This window comes from Zophobas morio, unplaced genomic scaffold, assembly GCF_036711695.1.
Source record: "Zophobas morio isolate AGI-343-1 ecotype UQ-CSIRO unplaced genomic scaffold, CSIRO_AGI_Zmor_V1 ptg000021l, whole genome shotgun sequence".
Classification (NCBI taxonomy): Eukaryota; Metazoa; Arthropoda; class Insecta; order Coleoptera; family Tenebrionidae; genus Zophobas; species Zophobas morio.
The window spans coordinates 17531905-17559304 of record NW_026972126.1 but is presented as its reverse complement, the minus strand read 5'-3'; the positions used below and the strand labels follow the sequence as shown (position 1 = coordinate 17559304).

Below are 27400 nucleotides of genomic sequence, written 5' to 3'. Positions count from 1 at the left end.
TTGATGTTTCGATTTCTCAAATTTTCGGTTCTTAAATTTTAGATAATTCAATTTTTCGCGTTTCTACTTCAATTTCTTTTTTGGTTTGTAAATTTTTTGTTTTATGCGACTTTTGAACTTTTGGATTTCTGGATTTTCAGTTTTTCAATTACCCAACTTTTCGATTTTTCAATTTTTGATGTTTCTAAACTATCAGTTTTTCGATTTCTCATTTTCTCGATTAATCAATTTTTGGTTTTTCCCATTTTTCGAATTCTCGACTTTTCAGTTTTTCAGTTCTTCAGTTTTTGGAATTTTTAGGTTTTTTAGGTTTTCAGTTCTTCGTTTTTCTTAAATTTTCGATTTTTTTGCTTCGATTTTTCAACTTTTCGATCTCTAGATTTTTCAGTTTTGAAAATTTTCAATTTTTCGTTTCTTCAATTTTTCTCCCATGTTTCAATTTTCCAATGTTTCAATTTTCCAATGTTTCAATTTTGGAATTTTTCAAATATTTCGATTTTTCAATTTCTGAAATATTTGGTTTTCCGAGTTTTAAATTCTAGATTTTGAATTTTTCGGTTTTTGAAGTACAATTTCTCGATTCTCAATTTTTCGATTTTTTAGATTTTCGATTTTTCGTCTCTGATTTCTAGATTTTTCAGTTTTTCGATATTTCAGTTTTGGGATTTTCACTATTTCGATTCTTCAATTTTGACTTTTTCGATTTTTTAAATTTTCAGTTCTTAAATTATAGATAATTAAATCTTTCGCGTTTCTGCTTCGATTTGAGGAATTTTCCGTTTCCCCATTTTCGATTTTCGATTTTTTTTATTTTAAATTTTTAAATTTTTGAGTTTTTAAGTTCTCAATTTTTTGATTTAGCTTTGCAATTTTTTTGATTTTTTTACTTTTGTAGTTTTTGATTCCCGGATTTTCAGTTCTTCAATTACTCAATTTGTTGATATTGCCGTTTTGGGGGTGTTAAATTTTTCGATTTCTCAATTTTTGACGTTTCTAAATTTTTAATTTTTACTTCCCGAGCGTAAGCAAAGGAAGTATTGTAATCGAGTCCGTCGGTCGACTCTCTACTTTTACGTTTTCTCGATCTTTCATGACCCCTAGAAGACGAAGAAATAGGTCTCCCATTTCCGTCTGTCTGTCCGTCTGTCCGTCTGTCCGTCTGTCCGTCTGTCCGTCTGTCCGTCTGTCCGTCTGTCCGTCTGTCCGTCTGTCCGTCTGTCCGTCTGTCCGTCCGTCTGTCCGTCCGTCTGCCGTCCCGGATTTTTATTAGACAGATAATCTCCGAAAGTACTCGACCGATTGTTGTGAAATTTTGTACTTATATTAAGAATATCATGTAGATGGTAAAACGCTAACCAAAATTTGTCTAATCATCCCCACCACTAATGCGATGACGTCACTTCAAAATTGTACATAGTAAATGGGTTTTCAATTGTATAAAATAACATAGTCCTACACATGTAGTTTACAACTCTGAATCGACTTTTCACCCGAAACGTCCAGATTTTTGGAAAAAAAATTAAAATTATAAAACAACATTTTGAAATTTAATTTTTAATCTGCTAACCAGAATGCTTTGAAAAGTTGCAGATGTTTTAAGGCTATAAAGAGCATAATAAATTTATAGTCAAAAAATATTTGCTTATCCCCTCCAAAAACTTGATGACGTCAGCTCAAAAGTTTGTGGAATAAATCATATCTAAAATGTACAAAATATGATGAGTCTGTACTTGTGATCTATACTCCATTCATATTTTTTGGATTTGCATATACAGGGTGACTCAAAAAAATTAATGAATGCGTAAATTTAATTTACTGATTTACTCAGAAACTACAAAACCGAATGCTTTGAAATCTTGCAGATGTTTTAAGGTTATAAAGAGCATAATAAATGTTTAGTCAAAATATATTTGCTTATCCCCTCCAAAAAATTGATGACGTCAGCTCGAAAGTTTGCCGAATAAATCCTATCTAAACTGTAAAAATATGATGAGTCTGTACTGGTAATTTATCACTCCATTCATATTTTTTGGATTTGCATATACAGGGTGACTCAAAAAAATTAATGAATGCGTAAATATATTTTATTGATTTAATCAGGAACTACAAAACCGAATGCTCTGAAATCTTGCAGATGTTTTAAGGACATAAAGAGCATAATAAATGTTTAGTCAAAATATATTTGCTTATCCCCTCCAAAAACTTGATGACGTCAGCTCGAAAGTTTGCCGAATAAATCATATCTAAAATCTACAAAATATGATGAGTCTGTACTTGTCATTTATCATTCCATTCATATTTTTTGGATTTGCATATACAGAGTGACTCAAAAAAATTAATGAATGCGTAAATATATTTTATTGATTTAATCAGGAACTACAAAACGGAATGCTCTGACATCTTGCAAATGTTTTAAGGTTATAAAGAGCATAATAAATGTTTAGTCAAAATATATTTGGTTATCTTCTACAAAAAACTGATGACGTCAGCTCAAAAGTTTGCCGAATAAATCGTATCTAAATTGTACAAAATATGATGAGTCTGTACTTGTGATTTATCATTCCATTCATATTTTTGGATTTGCATATGCAGGGTGACTAAAAAAAATTAATGAAGGCGTGAATTTATTTTATCGATTTAATCAGGAATTACAAAACCGAATGCTTTGAAATCTTGGGAATATTTTAAAGTTATTATATGGTAAACTTTTGTTCAAAATGTATTTGTTCATCCCTCCTAAAAAAATTGATGACGTCACCCTTAAATTTTGCTGAATAAATCCTATCTAAAATGCAAAAAATATGATGAGTTTGTACTTGTGATATATCATTCCATTCATATTTTTTAGATTTTCTTAAGAGGTGGTTCAAAAAAAGGCGGCGTATACCTGAGTAAATTGTTTCGTTATTTTATTGATTATAAGAAATCAATATTCAAAACGACCCAATTCATTTTCCCGAAAATTTGGGAATACAATAATTTTATTCTTAGTATTACACTACATCTATCCCAACTGATATACGTGTCCTTGCAAAAATGTTGATGACGTCATCACAATTTTTTTTTAAATTCCCACTACAAAAATGTAATGAGAAAAAAAAACACAATAGGCATGCAGTCGTCAAGTTTCCGACAGCGAGGGAAGTACTGTCTAAACTCTTTAGACCAATTTTTTATTTGAAGGTTGGTAATAATGTTCTTCAACATAACGAATCGTTTACGCGAGCGAAGCCGCGGGCGAAAATCTAGTATTATTTATAATGTTTAAATACGACACGTATTAATATATGATAATTAAATCGTTTTCTTAACAACACAAAGTTACTAAAAACAAAGCAATTTGTTCAAATACTAGCTGACCCCGTGAACTTCGTTTCACCTACAATTTAATTTTGAATCTGCAAAATCGAATGCTTTGAAATCTTGCAGATGTTTTAAACATATGCTAAGCATAATACATTTTTATTCAAAATATATTTACTTATCCCCTCCAAAAAATTGATGACGTCAGCCCAAAATTTTGCCAAATGAATCCTATCTAAAATGTCCAAAATAGGATGAGACTATACTTGTGATTTATCATTCCATTCATATTTTTAGTTTTGCTTATAGGGGGTGTCTCAAAAAAATTAATCACTGAGTCAATTTATTTTATTGACTGAATCAAGAATTGCAAAACTGAATTTTTACTGTTTGACATGGTAGATTTTCAATCAAAATATATCCTAATCTAAAATCTGGAAAATATCATCAGTATATTTTCGTAATTTATCATTGCATTCATATTTTTTAGATTTGCTTTTACAGTGACTCAAAAAAATATATGGATGTCAATTTCTTTTAGTGAATAACTCAAGAGTTGCAAAAATGAATACTTTGAGATCTTGCAGACGTTTTAAAGTTATTGTAAGCATGGTAAATTGTTAAGAATATTTATTTATTGCCCCCAAAAAATTGATGGAATGGCTCACTCGATTTTCGCAGATAATTTTGGGAATACAATACAGTTATTTTTAGTATTACACTGCACCAATCCAAGGTGGTATACGTGTTGATCGTAAATGTTGATTAGGTCATCACGAAATTGTGTGAAGAAAAGACTCAACTCGAAAATGCTGAATATTATACTTTTGGTGCGAAGGAAGTTCTGTCGAAACAACGTTCGATCAATTTTTTGACAATGGTTGATATAAATAAAACTCAGTAGATGCTCATACTCAAAATACGAAGAATCTACTCGAATATCAAATCAAAATATTTCTAGTTTTTCTAGATGATATTAATACTTCAGTAGGTAACAGTTGATGCTCAAGTAGCATCTCGATACAACAAAAAAGGACAACAGTGACAGTGTTCAACCATCAAAGCAAAAATCGAGTCACCAAAATATAAGTTAGTATGGGTTAGACACCTTGAGATGGGAATCTCTATGGCCAGTGTTATAAAAAACGCACTGGACAATTTATGCATAAATAAAAGTTAACTACCTGAAAAGTTTTCGATATTCATGCTCCTAATGTGTTTTTCAAACTGAATGCATCTTTTGACGACGTTCCACGTTCATGAAAGTCGCCATGTTTAGTTAAAATTCACTCTTACAACGATCCTACTCGTTTTCTAAGCTGCTTTACAGACAGCTCAGTTATTTACCACGCCGATCCTCATTTTTAGATTAAATGCTCACAAAACGCGTAGATGTTCAATTTGTGTCCGGGGAGATACAATGTTTCCAAGTAGGTACTCAGTACATAGAGTAGATGCTCAGGTATATAAGAGTAATAATCAAGTAGGTACTTCGTACTTCGAATATTAGTTTCTACTCACTTTTATTCATACCACCCAATGTCTCGCTTCAATGTTTGATTATGTTGATTATGAGCACAACGCTGATCAACTTCCATATCCGAGTTACCCATGAAATAAATCATTGCGGTTTGTACCTGAGGTAGTTCGTCTCACATTTGATTGACTTCGTGGACCTATGTGAGGTTGTCCTCTTCTCGGCATTTTAGTGAACTTCATAAAACGACACAGAATTATTTTCACAGTCAATCAAATCTGTAAATTTTGTCTTGAGAATTTTAAAATATTGGAAACTTCAAATTAAATGCTCGAATAACGGTAAAGTTTGAGGTTTTGTCGAAACCAACAAAGTGGATATAGGTAAATAGAATGGCAGATCAAAATTAATAAGAAACTTTCACAATGTGTAATTAAATTCACTTTAACCAAGACTTCTCTTAAAATAAACGACGTTTTTTTTTTACGAAAAACAAAGAACGATTTGAAATGCAATATACTTTTCACAATTGCACGGAAGAATTAGTTTTGTATGACACGTCAGTTAGACGACAGGTCCGTCAGAAACGCCAACCATTGAAATTAATTCGAAGTGGCGATTCCCATACAAAGTTTTTAGAATTTTTTTATTTTTTAACTGTTCTTTTGAGTTTTCCTTATTTTTTTATTTATAAACCATCCCCGTAATATAAAACATTCTTCAAATCGGTCAAGCCGTTTTTGAGTCTTAGCGAGACTAACAGGAACAGCAATTGATTTTTATTATATAGACGATTAAAAAATTGGGGTTGGTAGTAGAAAGATGAAAATTTAGGATTATGTGTATTTTTTGATGTCAATTCTTAAAAAAATAAAAATAAAAAATTTTGTCCAAAAAATAGACAAAAATTTTTTAGGGTGGGCCACCCTTATTACTTAGGGGTTTAAAAAATAGTTTACAACCTATTCTCAGACATACCGAATATACATAAAAAATTTCATACAAATCGGTCAACCCATTTCGGAGAAGTTCGGTTACAAACACTGTGACGCGAGAATTTTATATGTACATAATGCATTATTATTTTAGAACAAATTTCATTACCATAAAAAAGGTTATACTGACTCGACCTTAAAAGATAGACATATGCTGTCGCGGACTTTTCTTTAGAACTTTTAGAGGGGAACAATTTCGTCATACATGATTTTTATGTAACTTTAACCGTTTAAGCAGCGTAAGCAACGGAAGCTGTCAAAGGAGGAATAATTTTCCCGTTTTTCCGAATTTTTCATTGCTACTTCGCTCCTAATGATCGTAGCGTGATGTTATATAGCCTATATGTAGATATGATACATAGACTATCCAACACAAAAAGATTTTTTGAATTTGAACCAGTAGTTTCTGAGATTAACGTGTTCAAATAAACAAAAGCTTCAGCTTTATTATATAAGTATAGAAGTATAGATTATTAAATTAAACCCGAAAATGTGCAATTTCCCGGCCAAAATATGAAAAATAATGTTTGCAATCTCATCGTGACGTACGATGACGTAACTGTCACGTGAGCTACCTAAGCAAAAGTCGCATTTTTCAGTTTAGATTTCAGTCTGCTGGCAGCAACATCGGAGTTCCGGTTTGGCTTAAAAGTAGGGCTGTTTTCGCGAATTTCTAATTTATTATCAATAAATATTAGTGAAAATGTGTTGTGTTATTGCTGTGAACACGAAAGAAAATGGATATTTTTCCGAAAAGGACCGAAAACAGGCCAAGTACGACTTCAGTTTTATTTTAACAGGTTCCGTGATTCGTTTACTCGACAAAGTTTAAATTTTGGGGAAATTTTCGCAACGAAAGAAGTTGGTCTGTCAACGCTATAAGTTTTCACAATATAATGAAATCATTTTTAAACATAATTAATATTATTTACAATGTTTAAATATGATAAGCTCATAATTCGTACGACGTTCATAATTTACAAAATACGGCGTCCATTTGTTTTGAAAGTACAGCGTTCATAATTTACAAAGTCCTTCACCCATGCTAGCAAACCCTAGTTCCCCTCAAACGATTAAAAAAAGGAACCTAAAAGCGATAGCAAAATTCGACCAAAGAGCCAAACACAGAACAAGGCGATTAAAAAAATGCAAAAAAAGGCGACAAAGAAAATGTAATAAAAAAGCGAATTGTAAAATAATAGCGAAAACACGGTGACATAAAATGCGATAAAAAAGGATTTAAAAAAGGCGATAAGTTAAGACGAAAAAATGTGTTACAAAAAGGGAACCAAAAAGTTATTACGACAAAAAATGGACGACGAAAAAAGAGAGAGCCAAAAAAAGTGAGAAAAAGGCGTTAAAAAAGTATTAAAACACGACAAGGCAACCTAAAAAGGTGACAAAGAAAAAAGGGACAAAAAGCAACCAAAAAAGGCGACAAAAATGGTAAAAAAAGCTAAACAAATTTGGGAAAAAATGTCGGAAGAAAGTGACAAAAAATATAATAGCCAAACAAGGTGACCAAAAAACGAGCAAAAAAGGGAAAAAGGAGACAAAAATGGCAGGAAAAAACGAGCAAAAAAAGTGTGATTAAAAAAAACGAAACTAAAGGCAACCAAAAAACAAACGAAAATAGCGAAATCAAAGCCACAAAAAAAGCGACAATAAAGAGCGGCAAAAGCCATAAAAAAACAACAAAAAATGCGTAACAAAGAAAAAAACGACAAAAAATGCGAAAAAAAGCAATGAAGCAATTGCAAACAAAGAAGAAACAATAAAGTGTAAAAAGCGACAAAACTAAAAACTGGCGAATTCAAAGCCATAAGAAAAGCCACAAAAAATCGATTAAACTTTTTTAAAATTAAACATCCTGTATTTCACGACATTCTCGAATTCGTTTCTGAGTAAGTTTATAACATCTGGACGGTGGGGTTTATTTTAGCGATAATTAAACAAAAATGACAAATTTGACAAATTTCGTATTAAAAAAAACTTGATTGGAAAGAAATTCAAAACTGTATGCAATATAGTGGCCGTTTCGAAAAATGTGAGGAAACTAACAATTTGCAAATTTAATCACCTTGTATAAATGAGTTAAAAGAATGACTTTTCTTTTGACATAACAAAGTAAGTAAGAAGCATCCGAAATACTTAGTATATTTGAAAACTCGACTTTTTACTCCCGAATGCAAGCTAAGGATTGTGATAAATCCTAGAGTATGAAAAAATAGGACTCCCGTTTCCGTGCCCTTCAAGATTAAATTATGTGTCAACAGCTAGTAATTCCATAAAGTGTCTTTTCCATTCATGTATTTTGATTTTCCTACTGACTTCAGTCTTCCTTCTCCGTTCCTTGTTTATATATCTCCATACTTCTTCTTCTGTTTTCAGGGACTTTATGATATTCTCTTCTTCTTCTCGTTTTTCTCTTTTTCTTTCTTCACATTGCTTTTAAGTACTCTTCTGTCCTTCCCCTGTTATTCTTCCATTTTCTTAATTTTTCCATTGCGTTTCTCTTTAATTCACTACCTTCTCCGTTCCATCCATTATTCCTCCCTTGCCATATGTATATTTTTCTTTTTTTCATAGCTTTTCAAATTAAGTTGATCAGTTCTGCTATCATAGCTCCTATGTCTTCTTTTACTTCGAATTTCTTTTTTTCTAGTCTACTTCTGTATCTTTGAATTCCTTCTTCATCCCATATTCTTTTTTCTTTCTTTCTTTTCTTCTCTCTTGTTTTTCGTACTCTTGCTCTTTTCCTTTGATTTTTATTTCTAGTGGCATGTGGTTTAATTCTATCCTTTCCCCCACTTTGTAACTCTCTATTTCTTCCCACGCCTCTTCGTTGACAATCCCATAGTCTATAATTGATTCTCCTCTAGCCCCTACGTATGTCCATTCTCCTTCTTCATCTCCTTCCTTGTTTTCATTCAAAATTTCCCATCCGATTTCTTCTATTATCTTCCAAAACATTTTCCCTTCTTTGTTATTTACTTTGTCCTTTGATCCTCTTTTCTCTCCCTTTTCTTTATCTATTATTCTTGTCTCCTTATCGACCAATCTTGCGTTATTTTTTCATCTCCTTTTTCTGTTGTTTCCTTATCTATGTTTATCTTGGTTTCTTCCATTTTCTTGCTTAAACGATTATTATTTCCCATCGATTGTTGTTCAGCTGTATTACTTTCTTCATTAGCCCGTTTTTATTATTACTTCCCTTTTCCAATTCTTGTATTTCTTTCCGAATTCCCATTACTATTCCCCCGCTTGCTCTCCCCTTTTTCTTTTCCTTTGTCGCCTCTTGACACTCCCACACATATTCTTGTGGTTGTGTTTCTTCAAATTTTTCCCAGTTTTCTCTTTGTACCCATGTCTCTAATAGCCTTACCACATTAAATTTTTCCACGTAGTCCCAGAACTCCTTTTCCTTTTTTCGCAACCCTTGGACATTCCAAAACAGTACCTCACCCCTTTTTCTCCTAATTTTGTACCAGCTTCCCTTTTCCGCTTTCCCTATCTGCATCCTTTGTTCCTTTGCCTTGTTTCCTTCCATTTTTCCTCATTTTCTTCCTTTTCTTTTGGCTCTTTACTAAAAATTTTCTGCCCTCTTTTTCATTCCATTCAAAATTTCTGCCATCATCATTTATGTAAATTGACGACCCTTTTAAGTTCTTGCTTTTCATTACATTTATTTTTTCTTCTCTATTTTCGAATTCCACTACACCTTTTCAATTATCTGCTTCTGTTCTCCTGTTCCAATCCCATCATCACTACTTTGTTTCTTCTCTTTTCTCTCTCCATTCGATCTAGTTGACTTTCTACTTCATCCACTCTCTTTCCCATTTCTTACTTAGCTCGCTTCCATTCTTCATGCTTATCTCTAATTTCGGCTCTGCACTTTTTGCACTTCTACTGAATTTTTACACACGAACTCCTACGCACACGTTTGTTCGGTTTGGCGGTTAATTGGGAATTCGAAAAAAAAAACTAGTCAAAATATAGTATTTAAAATTTTCTATGTAAAGAGGGTCACAATTGGTTAAATCTTTTTAAAAATTAGGGTTTGTGGTTTAGGGACTAACACAACACCATAAACACCAGTTAAATCCAGCACTGAGGAATCAGGTCGTTCGATTTTAAAATCCTTCACAACATTAGCAACAAATAGTGACATCGCCGTCTGTGCTATTTCTTTCCCAAGACACATTCTCTTCCCTGAAAAAAATTACTACATCTACTTCCAATCGTCTACAATTCCCGTTTTACCGCTTTGAAACGGAAGGAACGACTCCGGTTCGAAAAATTTTCCTTCGTCGTCCAAAAACCTTCCAGGACGAAACTCGTCCGGCTTCTCGTGGAGATTTGGATCCATGTGAATGGCCCACAACAATGGCAATATCATAGCGCCTTTTGGAATTGTAAAACCTTCAACACAAATAGTTTCGGAGACAGAGTGCGGCAATCCTGTTGGTGCCAAAGTTCTAATTCTGGCTGTTTCAGCAATGGTTGCCCTAGTGTAATGTAAGTTAGCAAAGTCGTCCATTGTCACTGTTTCACCTAGCGATACCTCAAACAGTTCTTGTCGGACTTTATCTTGCACTTCGTGGTACTGCGCCAGGAATAGTAGTATCCAAAGTAAGGACGTGATTATGGGTTCGTTGAAAGTCATGAATAGGTCATAAATCAGGTGTTGCAGCTGGTCGAAATTGTAAATAGGGTGAGACATTTGTTGCTGAAACGTTTCAACTAAATTTGGCACACCATCTTTACTTGATTTTTCAAAGTCAGTTATTAGTTTTCTTTGATTTTGGCGTACTTTGTTGACGGATTGTTTTGCCGAAGATAGTGTTTTTTTGAAATATGGTAAGACACTATAACAACCAGTTTTAAATGTATGTACTAATCTGGATTAAATGTTTACGTACCGTAAAAATGGCATAAAGTTCAGTGGACCTCTAAATGTTACGGACGCAACTTTCTCACCACCGGTAACCGTTTTGTCTTCCTGTGAAGACTGTTTTCCTACAAGTAACAGTTCAGCGATGCTATTTGCATACTGAGTTACAAATTCTGAAGGATTGACTGGTACACCATGAGTTTGACTTTTCATAACCTAATTAATTAAAAAAAAAAAATAGTTTTAATAGTTGTAGACTGTAGAACTTACTTGTAGAATTTTTTCAACCTGGTTTGTCACCAACATCTCCCACTTTTTCCTATTTGGTGAAACTTTACTGATCCCTGCCGTTTTCAAAAAATTTGCCAAAAATTTGCGTTGGTCCTTCCATAGATCAACAGACGTGAACACGAGTCCTGCAAAAACAATTAAGTTTCCAAAGGTGTATTTTTGGCAAGCTGCACCTTTATTTTCGAATACTGTGTCTATCATGAAAAGCGAAGGTCTTCCGAGGGTTTCATCCTTTGCTAACACTTTTTTCAATATTTTGACGTCGGCTATGACGACAGCGTTAATCGAGCCAAGTTTGATGTTATAAACAGGTCCGTATTTTTGGGCGAGTTTTGTTAAACTCAGGTGTGGTGATTTTGGATCCAGTTTGTGTAAGTAGCCTAGAATGGGCAAATTCCATGGACCTGGGAGAGTTTTTTTGGCACGGAAAGATTTGAGTAGAAGAATTAGTAGTACTAGGGCACACACGGTCACGATCATTGTTTTTTGCTTTATTTTATAGTGTAGACTACAAAGCACTGCTTTATAAAACTGAACTTTGTGTATATTATTTTGCGTAAGAGGACTGCAATAAAATTACGCGAAATTTAATATTGCGTAATTATGAGTGAACGTAAAAAACGCGTACTTAAACATATTATTATCTGAAAAGCATTTTTATTTATTGACGTTACAATGATTACATTAATTTGCATACGCAATGACACTAAGTAAACGTTTTTACAAAAGTTATTTTTTGAGACTCCCGTGAAATCTATTTATGTACATATTTCAAAACTTTGGAAAACACTATCACCAAATATTGATATAATCGTTGTTGCTGTATCTTCACCAACACACATTCTTTTACCTAAAGTATCCTTGTGTTCGTAATTATGATACCTGTTTCATCTTACCAATCTGAAAAGGAAGAAATAGTTCAAATTTACAAAATTTGCCATCGTTGTTCAAAAATTTTTCGGGACGAAATTTTTTCGTAAACATTTGGGTCTTTTCACATAAGAAGATTTAGTATGACAAGTAGAATCGCTAATATTTAAAACTCAAGTTGTTGCTTTATTTTTCTAAGTGGAAAACAGTAGGTACTTATGTTCGTAAGATTTGACACTTGAGGAATTTTAAAACTAGATCCAATGTAATCATGCTTTATCTGTTGGTTAAAGTTCAAAACATCAATATTTACTTACTAACCTATACAGTATTGCAGGTATCAGGTCAAGGAACCAATACTCATAGTTAAGGCTCGAATTGTATGCACCAAAATATCGCTGCAATATGCATATAATATGCACACATTTTTGGTCAAAATATAAAAAAAAAATAAGAAAATAACATTTTTTTAACATTATTGACTAAATTATTAAATTATTATTATTTGCTTATAAGATTGTAGAAAAAAGGTCAAAGCTCAACTTAGCCCCGCCCACCTCCTTTCTCAATTTCATTGACTGGCCCCACCCACGGTCCAAGATCGGTCATTTTATTAGCTCTATTACATTTTTTTTTTATAAATTTTAGTCTTGTATGTTTATTTAACTCTAGCTTAACACTTTCTAGACACCTTGTTTAACAATTTGTGTATCTTCTCACCAACGGTTCAACAGATTTGAGTAACATTCTAACAAAATAATGACGTTGTCATTAATTAACAATAATAATAAGAGTGGTCACTGGAGTGAAGAGGGGGTGGGTGGGCGGGGCTACTCTTTGCTTATAAAACTGTAGAAAATACCCAAACTCCTCTCAACTGCTTTTTCCATTTCATTGATAATTTTGTAAACTGTAAACTGGGAATTCAATTCTATTTTGACAAGCGGTAGAATCGTAAGATTTAAAATTTTAAATGTAAAACCTTCTCGAAGGCGCCAACTCCCTTTTTTAAGAATATGACAATATGAGCTTGGGATTATTCAGTTTTGATAAAGAAATATAGGCTCTGAGGTCGTTTTTATTTGAACCCTCGTTATATTACACTATTTATAGCCCTTAGAAAACACATAGCATCGTCATCGTGGAGCAAACCTGGCGGAAACTTAACAAAAACAAAAATTATTGACACCATTTGACAGACCGCGAAATTTAAAATGGTTTTATGTTGGATTTAAAGTTTGTACTTTATACAGAGTGTTATTGAAAGGTACGTACAACAAAATTGACAGTTCTTCGTGAAGCCTAAGAAGTCTGAAAAACTTATTTTGTGTCATCAAAATTATAATGGGAAAATTAACCCTTATCCAACCTTTTTAGACGCTACTGAAGGATAAATAGGTAAAATTAATTTACTTTAGTAAATCCTAGCAACTGTAACTATAATAAAAAAATTAGAGACACTTTTGTTGCTATAGAAACGAAAGACGACTTTTTATCAGAGGCGTACAACGAATTTGGACATAAATTTTAATTATTTTTATCTCAAAAAGGAGAACACTTTTACCTGAACTTTTTTTTATTTTTAGCATCCATACTGCGAGACCAAAAAAGCACCAAAAAGGACGAAAACGACGAAAAGGACGAAGGGGACGAAAAATTTAGAAAAGGACGATAAAGGACGAAAAAGGGCGAAATAGGGCGAAAACGACGAAAAAGGGCGAAAAAGGACGAAAAGGTGGAAAAAGGACGAAAACGAGGAAAACGACGAAAAGGACGAAAAAGGACGAAAAGGACGGAAAATTTGGAGGGGGATGAAAACGAACGAAAACGACGAAAAAGGACTAATAAGGATGAAAAAGGACGAACAAGGACGAAAATGGACGAAACAGGACGAAAAAGGGCGAAACGGACGCAAAAGGATAATAAAGACGAAAATGGACAAAAAAGGATAATAAGGACGAAAAATGACGAAAAAGGACAACAAAGGGCGAAAAAGGACGAACAAGGACGAAAAAGGACGAACAAGGACGAAATAGGATAATAAGGAAGAAAAAAGACGAAACAGGACGAAAAAGGACAAAAGGGCGACAAAGGACGAAAGAGGATAAAAAAGGACGAAAAAGGATAATAAGGACGAAAAAGGACGACAAAGGACGAAAAGCACGAACAAGGACGAAAAAGGAAGAAGAAGGACGAAAAAGGACGAAAAGAACAAATAAGGACAAAAAAGGACGAACAAGGACGAAAAAGGATGATAAGGACGAAAAAGGATAATAAGGACGAAAAAGGATATAAGGACGAAACAGTACGAAAAGGATGAAAAGGACGAAAAAGGACGAAAAAGGATAATTAGGACCAAAAAGGACGAAAAGGACGAAAAAGAACGAAAAGGACGGAAAAGGACGAAAAAAGACCAAAAAATACGAAAGAGGATAATAAGGACGAAAAAAGGACGAAAAAGGATAATTAGGATGAAAAAGGACGAAAAGGATGGGAATGGACGAAAAAGGACGAAAAACGACGAAGGACGAAAAGGGATAATAAGGATGAAGGAGGACGAAAAGGACGAAAATGGCCAAAAGAAGACGAAAAAGGACGGAAAAGGACGAAAAAAGACCAAAAAATACGAAAGAGGATAATAAGGACGAAAAAAGGACGAAAAAGGATAATTAGGATGAAAAAGGACGAAAAGGATGGGAAAGGACGAAAAAGGACGAAAAATGACGAAGAAGGACGAAAAGGGATAATAAGGATGAAGGAGGACGAAAAGGACGAAAATGGACAAAAGAATACGAAAAAGGACGAAAAATTACGAAAAGGAGAGAAAAGGACGGAAAAGGACGAAAAAGGACGAAAAGGAATAATAAGGACGAAAAAGGACGAAAAGGGCGAATAAGGACGAAAAAGGACGAAAAGAACGAAAAAGGACGGAAAAGGACGAAAAAGCACGAACAAGAACGAAAAACGATAATAAGGACGAAAAAGAACGAAAAGGACGAAAAAGGACGAAAAGGAAGGGAATAACGAAAAAGGACTAATAAGGACGAAGAAGGACGGAAAGGACGAAAAAGGACAAAAAAGGATAATAGGGACGAAAAATTCGTAACCTCTCATCTAGTATCATTGCGTATATCTTGTACGCCGTATTGAGCAAAGTGATCCCTCGGTAGTCCTTCATATCACTTTTTTGCCCCTTTTTAAATAATGGGACTATTATACCTTCTCTCCACTGCCGAGAAAACCCTTTTCCTTTCCAAACTCCATCTACCAATTCCCATATCCTTTCTTTCACTCCTTCTGTCCCAAACATCCACGCTTCGTTCTGGATTCCATCCCCTCCTGGTGCCTTTCCTCTTTTCAGTCTTTCAATCGGTCTTCCTATTTCATCTTCTGTTATTTCCGATTCGCTCCACATTTCTTCCGTCGTTGTGATTCCTTCATTTATTTCGCAGCATTTTTCCTCACAACCTCCCAATCCTTATACATATATAAAAGGCAATGTCCCGACTGACCTATCAACGCCCAGCCCAAACCGCTAATGGTAGAAAGTTGAAATTTGGAGAGAATGTTCATTTTATACTGGAGGCATCGTGTAAGAAGCGCTTTCTCAAAATTCATCCCCTAAGGGGGTTAAAAAGGGGTGATAAAATTTGTATAGGACCAATATATCTAGTGTAAATTTACATCGTTACGTGAAACCTGGTACATTTTAATTCTCTTCAGTACAAATAAGGAAATCCGTATTTAAGCATTTTCCCAAATTCAACCCCGAAGGGGGTGAAAAGTGACGGCGAAGTTTGTATGGGAAAAATATTTCTCCTATAAATTTAAATTTTTACGGGGAACTTGGTATTAATACTCTTCAACACAAAGAATGAAACACGCATTTCAGATTGTTTCGGGATTCCAACCCTAAGAAGATGAAAGGAGGTGACAAAATTTTTATGAGCAAAAATAGTTTTATGTCTATTTTTACTGGAAATTGTATTAATGCCCTACAACACATTTTTTATTTGAAGGTTGGTAATAATGTTCTTCAACATAACGAATCGTTTACGCGAGCGAAGCCGCGGGCGAAAATCTAGTATTATTTATAATGTTTAAATACGACACGTATTAATATATGAAAATTAAATCGTTTTCTTAACAACACAAAGTTACTAAAAACACAATTTGTTCAAATATCATTAAATTAAACCCGAAAATGTGCAATTTCCCGGCCAAAATATGAAAAATAATGTTTGCAATCTCATCGTGACGTACGATGACGTAACGGTCACGTGAGCTACCTAAGCAAAAGTCGCATTTTTCAGTTTAGATTTCAGTCTGCTGGCAGCAACATCGGAGTTCCGGTTTGGCTTAAAAGTAGGGCTCTTTTCGCGAATTTCTAATTTATTATCAATAAATATTAGTGAAAATGTGTTGTGTTATTGCTGTGAACACGAAAGAAAATGGATATTTTTCCGAAAAGGACCGAAAACAGGCCAAGTACGACTTCAGTTTTATTTTAACAGGTTCCGTGATTCGTTTACTCGACAAAGTTTAAATTTTGGGGAAATTTTCGCAACGAAAGAAGTTGGTCTGTCAACGCTATAAGTTTTCACAATATAATGAAATAATTTTTAAACATAATTAATATTATTTACAATGTTTAAATATGATAAGCTCATAATTCGTACGACGTTCATAATTTACAAAATACGGCGTCCATTTGTTTTGAAAGTATACAGCGTTCATAATTTACAAAGTCCTTCACCCATGCTAGCAAACCCTAGTTCTCCTCAAACGATTAAAAAAAGGAACCTAAAAGCGATAGCAAAATTCGACCAAAGAGCCAAACAAAGAACAAGGCGATTAAAAAAATGCAAAAAAAGGCGACAAAGAAAATGTAATAAAAAAGCGAATTGTAAAATAATAGCGAAAACACGGTGACATAAAATGCGATAAAAAAGGATTTAAAAAAGGCGATAAGTTAAGACGAAAAAATGTGTTACAAAAAGGAAACCAAAAAGTTATTACGACAAAAATGGACGACGAAAAAAGAGAGAGCCAAAAAAAGTTAGAAAAAGGCGTTAAAAAAGTGTTAAAACACGACAAGGCAACCTAAAAAGGTGACAAAGAAAAAAGGGACAAAAAGCAACCAAAAAAGGCGACAAAAATGGTAAAAAAAGCTAAACAAATTTGGGAAAAAATGTCGGAAGAAAGTGACAAAAAATATAATAGCCAAACAAGGCGACCAAAAAACGAGCAAAAAAGGGAAAAAGGAGACAAAAATGGCAGGAAAAAACGAGCAAAAAAAGTGTGATAAAAAAAACGAAACTAAAGGCAACCAAAAAACAAACGAAAATAGCGAAATCAAAGCCACAAAAAAAAGCGACAATAAAGAGCGGCAAAAGCCAAAAAAAAAACAACAAAAAATGCGTAACAAAGAAAAAAACGAAAAAAAATGCGAAAAAAAGCAATGAAGCAATTGCAAACAAAGAAGAAACAATAAAGTGTAAAAAGCGACAAAACTAAAAACTGGCGAATTCAAAGCCATAAGAAAAGCCACAAAAAATCGATTAAACTTTTTTAAAATTAAACATCCTATATTTCACGACATTCTCGAATTCGTTTCTGAGTAAGTTTATAACATCTGGACGGTGGGGTTTATTTTAGCGATAATTAAACAAAAATGACAAATTTGACAAATTTCGAATTAAAAAAAACTTGACTGGAAAGAAATTCAAAACTGTATGCAATATAACGGCCGTTTCGAAAAATGTGAGGAAACTAACAATTTGCAAATTTAATCACCTTGTATAAATGAGTTAAAAGAATGACTTTTCTTTTGACATAACAAAGTAAGTAAGAAGCATCCGAAATACTTAGTATATTTGAAAACTCGACTTTTTACTCCCGAATGCAAGCTAAGGATTGTGATAAATCCTAGAGTATGAAAAAATAGGACTCCCGTTTCCGTGCCCTTCAAGATTAAATTATGTGTCAACAGCTAGTAATTCCATAAAGTGTCTTTTCCATTCATGTATTTTGATTTTCCTACTGACTTCAGTCTTCCTTCTCCGTTCCTTGTTTATGTATCTCCATACTTCTTCTTCTGTTTTCAGGGACTTTATGATCTTCTCTTCTTCTTCTCGTTTTTCTCTTTTTCTTTCTTCACATTCCTTTTAAGTACTCTTCTGTCCTTCCCCTGTTATTCTTCCATTTTCTTAATTTTTCCATTGCGTTTCTCTTTAATTCACTACCTTCTCCGTTCTATCCATTATTCCTCCCTTGCCATATGTATATTTTTCTTTTTTTCATAGCTTTTCAAATTAAGTTGATCAGTGCTGCTATCATAGCTTTTATGTCTTCTTTTACTTCGAATTTCTTTTTTTCTAGTCTATTTCTGTATCTTTGAATTCCCTTTTCATACCATCTTCTTTTTTCTTTCTTTCGTTTCTTCTCTCTTGTTTTTCGTACTCTTGCTTTTTTCCTTTGATTTTTATTTCTAATGGCATGTGGTTTAATTCTACCCTTGCCCCCACTTTGTAACTCTCTATTTCTTCCCACGCCTCTTCGTTGACAATCCCATAGTCTATAATTGATTCTCCTCTAGCCCCTACGTATGTCCATTCTCCTTCTTCATCTCATTCCTTGTTTTCATTCAAAATTTCCCATCCGATTTCTTCTATTATCTTCCAAAACATTTTCCCTTCTTTGTTATTTACTTTGTCCTTTGATCCTCTTTTCTCTTCCTTTTCTTTATCTATTATTCTTGTCTCCTTATCGACCAATCTTGCGTTAAAATCCCCTCCTATAAGTATTTTTTCATCTCCTTTTTCTGTTGTTTCCTTAACTATGTTTATCTTGGTTTCTTCCATTTTCTTGCTATAAACGATTATTATTTCCCATCGATTGTTATTCAGCTGTATTACTTTCTTCATTAGCCCGTTTTTATTATTACTTCCCTTTTCCAATTCTTGTATTTCTTTCCGAATTCCCATTACTATTCCCCCGCTTGCTCTCCCCTTTTTCTTTTCCTTTGTCGCCTCTTGACACTCCCACACATATTCTTGTGGTAGTGTTTCTTCAAATTTCTCCCAGTTTTCTCTTTGTACCCATGTCTCTACTAACCCCACCAAATCAAATTCTTCCACGTAGTCCCAGTACTCCTTTCCCTTTTTTCGCAACCCTTGGACATTCCAAAACAGTACCTTCACCACTTTTTCTCCGAATTTTGTACCAGCTTCCCTTTTTCGCTTTCCCTATCTGCATCCTTTATTCCTTTGCCTTGTTTTCTTCCATTTTTCCTCCTTTTCTTCCTTTCTACTTCGCCCACTCTCTTTCCCATTTCTTTCTTAGCTCGCTTCCATTCTTCATGTTTATCTCTAATTTCGGCTCTGCACTTTTTGCACTTCTACTGAATTTTTACACACGAACTCCTACGCACACGTTTGTTCGGTTTGGCGGTCAATTGGGAATTCGAAAAAAAAAACTAGTCAAAATATAGTATTTAAAATTTTCTATATAAAGAGGGTCACAATTGGTTAAACCTTTTTAAAAATTAGGGTTTGTGGTTTAGGGACTAACACAACACCATAAACACCAGTTAAATCCAGCGCTGAGGAATCAGGTCGTTCGATTTTAAAGTCCCTCACAACATTAGCAACAAATAGTGACATCACCGTCTGTGCTATTTCTTTCCCAAGACACATTCTCTTCCCTGAAAAAAATTACTACATCTACTTCCAATCGTCTACAATTCCCGTTTTACCGCTTTGAAACGGAAGGAACGACTCCGGTTCGAAAAATTTCCTTCGTCGTCCAAAAACCTTCCAGGACGAAACTCGTCCGGCTTCTCGTGGACGTTTGGATCCATGTGGATAGCCCACAACAATGGCAATATCATAGCGCCTTTTGGGATTGTAAAACCTTCAACAGAAATAGTTTCGGAGACAGAGTGTGGCAATCCTGTTGGTGCCAAAGTCCTAATTCTGGCTGTTTCAGCAATGGTTGCCCTAGTGTAATGTAAGTTAGCAAAGTCGTCCATTGTCACTGTTTCACCTCGCGATACCTCAAGGAGTTCTTGTCGGACTTTATCTTGCACTTCGTGGTACTGCGCCAGGAATAGTAGTATCCAAAGTAAGGACGTGATTATGGGTTCGTTGAAAGTCATGAATAGGTCGTAAATCAGGTGTTGCAGCTGGTCGAAATTGTAAATAGGGTGAGTCATTTGTTGCTGAAACGTTTCAACTAAATTTGGCACACCATCTTTACTAGATTTTTCATAGTCATTTATTAGTTTCTTTTGATTTTGGCGTACTTTGTTGACGGATTTTTTTGCCGAAGATAGTGTTTCTTTGAAGTGTGGTAAGACACTATAACAACCAGTTTTAAATGTATGTACTAATCTGGATTAAATGTTTACGTACCGTAAAAATGGCAAAAAGTTCAGTGGACCTCTAAATGTTACGGACGCAACTTTCTCACCACCGGTAACCGTTTTGTCTTCCTGTGAAGACTGTTTTCCTACAAGTAACACATCAGCGATGCTATTTGCATACTGAGTTACAAGTTTTGAAGGAGTGACTGGTACACCATGAGTTTGACTTTTCATAACCTAATTAATTAAAAAAAATAATTTAATTTTAATAGTTGTAGACTATAGAACTTACTTGTACAATTTTTTCAACCTGGTTTGTCACCAACATCTCCCACTTTTTCCTATTTGGTGAAACTTTAGTGATCCCAGCCGTTTTCAAAAAATTTGCTAAAAATTTGCGTTGGTCCTTCCATAGATCAACAGACGTGAAGACGAGTCCTGCAAAAACAATTAAGTTTCCAAAGGTATATTTTTGGCAAGCTGCACCTTTATTTTCGAATACTGTGTCTATAATGTAGAGCGAAGGTCTTCCGAGGGTTTCATCCTTTGCTAAGACTTTTTTCAATATTTTGACGTCGGCTATGACGACAGCGTTAATCAAGCCAAGTTTGATGTTGTAAACAGGTCCGTATTTTTGGGCGAGTTTTGTTAAACTCAGGTGTGGTGATTTTGGATCCAGTTTGTGTAAGTAGCCTAAAATGGGCAAATTCCGTGGACCTGGGAGAGTTTTTTTGGCACGGAAAGATTTCATTAGTAGGAATAGTATTAGTAGGGCACATACAGTTACTATCATTGTTCTTTACTTTGTTATACAATGTAGATTACAAAGAATGCTTCATCAGACTGAAGTTTATCTTCACTATTTTGCATAAAATAATTGTAATAAAATTACGCCGAAATTTAGCAATACATTGTGAAAACACGTAAACATATTATTATATTAAAGCAAACATTTTAATTTGTCGATCTTGCAATGATTGTATCAATTTGCATATGCAATGACACCACGTGCACATTTTTTCCAAGATTGGTCTTGGAATAGATCTTGGGATCTATTTTATGTAAAAGTTATTTTTTGAGAAAACACACATTCTTTTACCCATAGTATACTTGCATTCGTAATTATGGCACCTGTTCCATCTTACCAATCTGAAAAGGAAGAAATTATTCACGTTTGCAAAATTTGCCATCGCTGTCCAAAAATTTTTCCGGACGAAATTCTTCCGGTTGTTAGTAAACATTTGTAGTATTTAGTATGAACACTATTATTATGACAAATAGAATCGCCAACATTTAAAACTCAAGTTGTTCCTTTATTTTTGTAAGTGGAAAATATATAGTACTTCCGTTCATAAGATTTGACACTTCCGGAATTTTAAGATCGGATACATGTGGTTTATTCTAAATGCGTTACAATGTAACGTAAGCGTGCTTTATCTGTTGGTTAAAGTTCAAGAAATTACGATTATTTATTAATTGATACATTGTTGCAGATATCAGGTCAAGGAAGCAATACTTATAGACTCGAATTATATGTCTCAAAAGAACGCACAAATATATCTACACATAAAATGCACACATTTTTGGTCAAAATATTAAAAATATGCAAGACATGCATATACAAAATACATTATTGACTCAATCATTAAATTATGATTAGCCCCACCCACCTTCTTTCTCCATTTCACCGACAATTTTATTACCTGTAAAATCACCCACCCATATTCCGTGACCGGTCATTTTATTGGCCCTGAGAGAGAATTTGGATTTTATATTGACAAATAATAGAATCTAAGATTACATTTCTTTTTATAAATTTCGGTCTTGTATGTTTATTTAACTCCAGCTTAACAGTTTCTAGATAACTTGTGTAACAATTTGTGTATTTATGTAGTTGGTTAAATGCTAACCAAAATTTTGCTAATCATCCTCACCAACAATTTGATGACGTCATTTCAAAGAATTCTATGTTTATTTGATTTCACTATTATACAACAATATAGTCCTATAAGAGTGGTGCATGAATCCGCTTTGAAATCATAATGTATGGTATGACAGTTTACCATTAGATTAAGGCATCCCGGTCGTGGTGTAGTGATTACGAGTTAGGAATGCGGTTGCAATTTTGTTTCTACCGATACGATACGAAGCGATAAATGACAAGGACGAAAATATAAATTTCAGATGTGAAAGAAAAAGACGACCACATTTTATCGGTACATACCGAAATTTTATCGCTATAGAAACAAAATCCCTGGGGTGGGATATCTACAACGATATTTCTTTCGCATATGAAATTTATATTTTCGTCCTTGTCATTTATCGCTTCGTTATCGTATCGTAACGGTAGAAACAAAATGCCACCCCAGACGTCGCGCGGTCGATTCCAAACTTGGCTTTCGTTTTTTTTTTCTCTTTTTCTCTCGAATTGTGTACTATCTACGTTTATGAAGTCATAACAAATTTTTACTTCCCGAGCGTAAGCAAAGGAAGTATTGTAATCGAGTCCGTCGGCCGACTCTCTACTTTTACGTTTTCTCGATCTTTCATGACCCCTAGAAGACGAAGAAATAGGTCTCCCATTTCCGTCTGTCTGTCCGTCTGTCCGTCTGTCCGTCTGTCCGTCCGTCTGTCCGTCTGTCCGTCTGTCCGTCCGTCTGTCCGTCTGTCCGTCCGTCTGTCCGTCTGTCCGTCTGTCCGTCTGTCCGTCCGTCTGTCCGTCTGTCCGTCCGTCTGTCCGTCTGTTGTCCCGGATTTTTATTAGACAGATAATCTCCGAAAGTACTCGACCGATTGTTGTGAAATTTTGTACTTATATTAAGAATATCATGTAGATGGTAAAACGCTAACCAAAATTTGTCTAATCATCCCCACCACTAATGCGATGACGTCACTTCAAAATTGTACATAGTAAATGGGTTTTCAATTGTATAAAATAACATAGTCCTACACATGTAGTTTACAACTCCGAATCGACTTTTCACCCGAAACGTCCAGATTTTTGGAAAAAAAATCAAAATTATAAAACAACATTTTGAAATTTAATTTTTAATCTGCTAACCAGAATGCTTTGAAATGTTGCAGATGTTTTAAGGCTATAAAGAGCATCATAAATCTTTAGTCAAAAAATATTTGCTTACCCCCTCCAAAAACTTGATGACGTCAGCTCAAAAGTTTGTGGAATAAATCATATCTAAAATGTACAAAATATGATGAGTCTGTACTTGTGATCTATCACTCCATTCATATTTTTTGGATTTGCATATACAGGGTGACTCAAAAAAATTAATGAATGCGTAAATATATTTTATTGATTTAATCAGGAACTACAAAACCGAATGCTCTGAAATCTTGCAGATGTTTTAAGGTCATAAAGAGCATAATAAATGTTTAGTCAAAATATATTTGCTTATCCCCTCCAAAAACTTGATGACGTCAGCTCGAAAGTTTGCCGAATAAATCTTATCTAAACTGTACAAAATATGATGAGTCTGTACTTGTAATTTATCACTCCATTCATATTTTTTGGATTTGCATATACAGGGTGACTCAAAAAAATTAATGAATGCGTAAATTTATTTTTTCGATTTAATCATGAACTGCAAAACCGAATGCTTTGAAATCTTGCAGATGTTTTAAGGTTATAAAGAGCATAATAAATGTTTAGTCAAAATACATTTGCTTATCCCCTCCAAAAAATTGATGACGTCAGCTCGAAAGTTTGCCGAATAAATCATATCTAAAATGTACAAAATATGATGAGTCTGTACTTGTGATCTATCACTCCATTCATATTTTTTGGATTTGCATATACAGGGTGACTCAAAAAAATTAATGAATGCGTAAATTTATTTTACTGATTTACTCAGAAACAACAAAACCGAATTCTTTGAAATCCACTGCGAAAAAAAAAACATAATAGGCATGCAGTCGTCACGTTTCCGACAGCGAGGGAAGTACTGTCGAAACTCTTTAGACCAATTTTTAATTGATGAAATTACCCCACTTTCCCGAAAAGGTGACAATACGGCCCTCTTTATTTGAAAATGTAAAACCTTCTGGAGGGCGTCAAATATTTTTTTTAAGAATGTGAAATCTTCTCGGGAGCCATAACGGTCTTTTTTAAAACTCTATAACCTTCTCGGGGGCGCCAGATGTCTTTTTTTTTCAAGTAAAACCTTGTCGGAGGTCCCAAGTGTATTTTTTAACAATGTAAAACCTTCTCAGGGGGCCCCAGTATATATTTTTTTTTTGGAATGTGAAACCTTCTCAGAGGTCCCAACTGTCCTATTTTAAAAATGTAAAACCTTCTCAGGGACACCAAATGTCTATTTTTTTTATGTGAAACTTTCTCGGGAGTCCCAACAATCTTTTTTAAAAATTGAAAACCTTCTCGAGGGTGCCAAATGTCTTTTTTTCAAGTAAAATTTTCTCGGGGATCCCAACTGTATTTTTTAACAATGTAAAACCTTCTCGGGGGGCACCAATATATATTTCTTTTTTGGAATGTGAAACCTTCTCGGTGGTCCCAACGGTTTTTTTGAAACTCTAAAACCTTCTCGGGCGTCCCAAATTTAATGTTTTTTTATATGAAACCTTCTCAGAGGTCCCAACTGTCTTATTTTAAAAATGTAAAACCTTTTCAGGGGCACCAAATGTCTTTTTTTTTAATGTGAAACCTTCTCGGGAGTCCCAACGATCTTTTTTAAAAATTGAAAACTTTCTCGAGGGCACCAAATATCTTTTTTTTTCAAGTAAAATCTTCTCGGGGATCCCCCAACTGTATTTTTTAACAATGTATAACCTTCTCGGTGCTCCCCAATGTTTGTATTTTTTTTTTTTAATATGAAACCTTCTCGGCAGCCACAACGGTCTTTTTTAAAAATCTAAAACCTTCTCGGGGGCGCCAAATGTCTTTTTTTCAAGTAAAACCTTCTCGGGGGTCCCAACTGTATTTTTTAACAATGTAAAACCTTCTCGGGGGGGCCCAATATATTTTTTTTGGAATGTGACACCTTCTCAGTATCCCAACGGTTTTTTTGAAAATCTAAAACCTTCTCGGGGCGCCAAATGTCTCTTTTTTTTAAATGTAAAACCTTCTCGGGAGTACCAAATGGTTTTTTTTTTATATGAAACATTCTCACAGGTCCCAACTATTTTATTTTAAAAATGTAAAACCTTCTCAGGGGCACCAAATGTCTTTTTTTTATGTGAAACCTTGTCGGGAGTCCCAACGATCTTTTTTAAAAAATTAAAAACCTTCTCGAAGGGGCCAAATGTCTTTTTTTCAAGTAAAACCTTCTTGGGGTTACCAACTGTATTTTTTAACAATGTAAAACCTTCTCAGGGCACCAAATGTCTTTTTTTTAGTGTGAAACCTTCTCGGGAGTCCCAAAGATCTTTTTTAAAATTGAAAACCTTCTCGAGGGCGCCAAATGTCTTTTTTTTCAAATAAAACCTTCTCGGGGTTCCCAACTGTATTTTTTAACAACGTAAAACCTTCTCGGGGGGCACCAATATATTTTTTTTTTTGGAATGTGAAACCTTCTCGGTGGTCCCAATGGTTTTTTTGAAAATCTAAAACCTTCTCAGGGGCACCAAATGTCTTTTTTTAATGTGAAACCTTCTCGGGAGTCCCAACGATCTTTTTAAAAATTTAAAACCTTCTCGAGGGCGCCAAATGTCTTTTTTTCAAGTAAAACCTTCTCGGGGGTCCCAACTGTATTTTTTAACAATGTAAAACCTTCTCGGGGGGGGGCAATATATTTTTTTTGGAATGTGACACCTTCTCAGTATCCCAACGGTTTTTTTGAAAATCTAAAACCTTCTCGGGGCGCCAAATGTCTCTTTTTTTAAAATGTAAAACCTTCTCGGGAGTCCCAAATGGTTTTTTTTTTATATGAAACATTCTCACAGGTCCCAACTATTTTATTTTAAAAATGTAAAACCTTCTCAGGGGCACCAAATGTCTTTTTTTTAATGTGAAACCTTGTCGGGAGTCCCAACGATCTTTTTTAAAAAATTAAAAACCTTCTCGATGGGACCAAATGTCTTTTTTTCAAGTAAAACCTTCTTGGGGTTACCAACTGTACTTTTTAACAATGTAAAACCTTCTCAGGGCACCAAATGTCTTTTTTTTAGTGTGAAACCTTCTCGGGAGTCCCAAAGATCTTTTTTAAAATTGAAAACCTTCTCGAGGGCGCCAAATGTCTTTTTTTTCAAATAAAACCTTCTCGGGGTTCCCAACTGTATTTTTTAACAATGTAAAACCTTCTCGGGGGGCACCAATATATATTTTTTTTTGAATGTGAAACCTTCTCGGTGGTCCCAATGTTTTTTTTGAAAATCTAAAACCTTCTCAGGGGCACCAAATGTCTTTTTTTAATGTGAAACCTTCTCGGGAGTCCCAACGATCTTTTTAAAAATTTAAAACCTTCTCGAGGGCGCCAAATGTCTTTTTCTTCAAGTAGAACCTTCTCGGGGGTCCCAACTGTCTTATTTTAATAATGCAAAAGCTTCTCAGGAGTACCAAATGTCTTTTTTTTATGTGAAACCTTCTCGGGTGTCCCAACGATTTTTTTTTTTTTTAATTTAAAACCTTCTCGAGGGCGCCAAATGTCTTTTTTTTTCAAGTAAAACCTTCTCGGGGTTCCCAACTGTATTTTTTAACAATGTAAAATCTTCTCGGAGGGCACCAATATACTTTTTTTTTTTTTGGAATGTGAAACCTTCTCGGTGGTCCCAACGGTTTTTTGAAAATCTAAAACCTTCTCGGGGGCACCAAATGTCTCTTTTTTTCAAGTAGAACCTTCTCGGGGGTCCCAACTGTATTTTTTTTTTTAATGTAAAACCTTCTCGAAGGCCTCAAATGTATGTTTTTAAGAATGTGAAACCTTCTCAAGGGTCCCAAAAGTCGTTTTTAAAAATCTAAAACCTTCTCGGGGGCGCCAAATGTCTCCTTTTTTTTCAAGTAGAACCTTCTCGGGGATCCTAACTGTCTTATTTTAATAATGCAAAACCTTCTCAGGGGTCCCAAATGTCTTTTTTTTTAATGTGAAACCTTCTCGGGTGTCTCAACGATTTTTTTTTAATCTAAAACCTTCTCTAGGGCGCCAAATGTCTATTTTTTCAAGTAAAACCTTCTCGGGGTTCCCAACTGTATTTTTTAACAATGTAAAACCTTCTCGGGGGGGGGGGCAATATAT

At 34.4% G+C, this 27400-nt stretch overlaps 2 protein-coding genes across 2 annotated transcripts; both read right to left on the bottom strand.

Moving 5' to 3' along the window:
* Positions 1-9811: 9811 nt before the first annotated feature.
* LOC135131720 (cytochrome P450 306a1-like) lies at positions 9812-11440 on the bottom strand. The gene is made up of 5 exons (XM_064059567.1): positions 11134-11440; positions 10940-11085; positions 10698-10885; positions 10039-10643; positions 9812-9987 (listed from the first exon to the last, which is right to left on the bottom strand). Exons 1-5 carry the CDS (start codon positions 11438-11440, stop codon positions 9812-9814), a joined length of 1422 nt encoding a protein of 473 aa, XP_063915637.1.
* An 8128-nt stretch (positions 11441-19568) lies between these two features.
* Positions 19569-20045, bottom strand: LOC135131719 (cytochrome P450 2U1-like). The gene has a single exon (XM_064059566.1). The coding sequence runs from the start codon at positions 20043-20045 to the stop codon at positions 19569-19571; it is 477 nt and encodes a 158-aa protein (XP_063915636.1).
* Positions 20046-27400: the final 7355 nt, after the last annotated feature.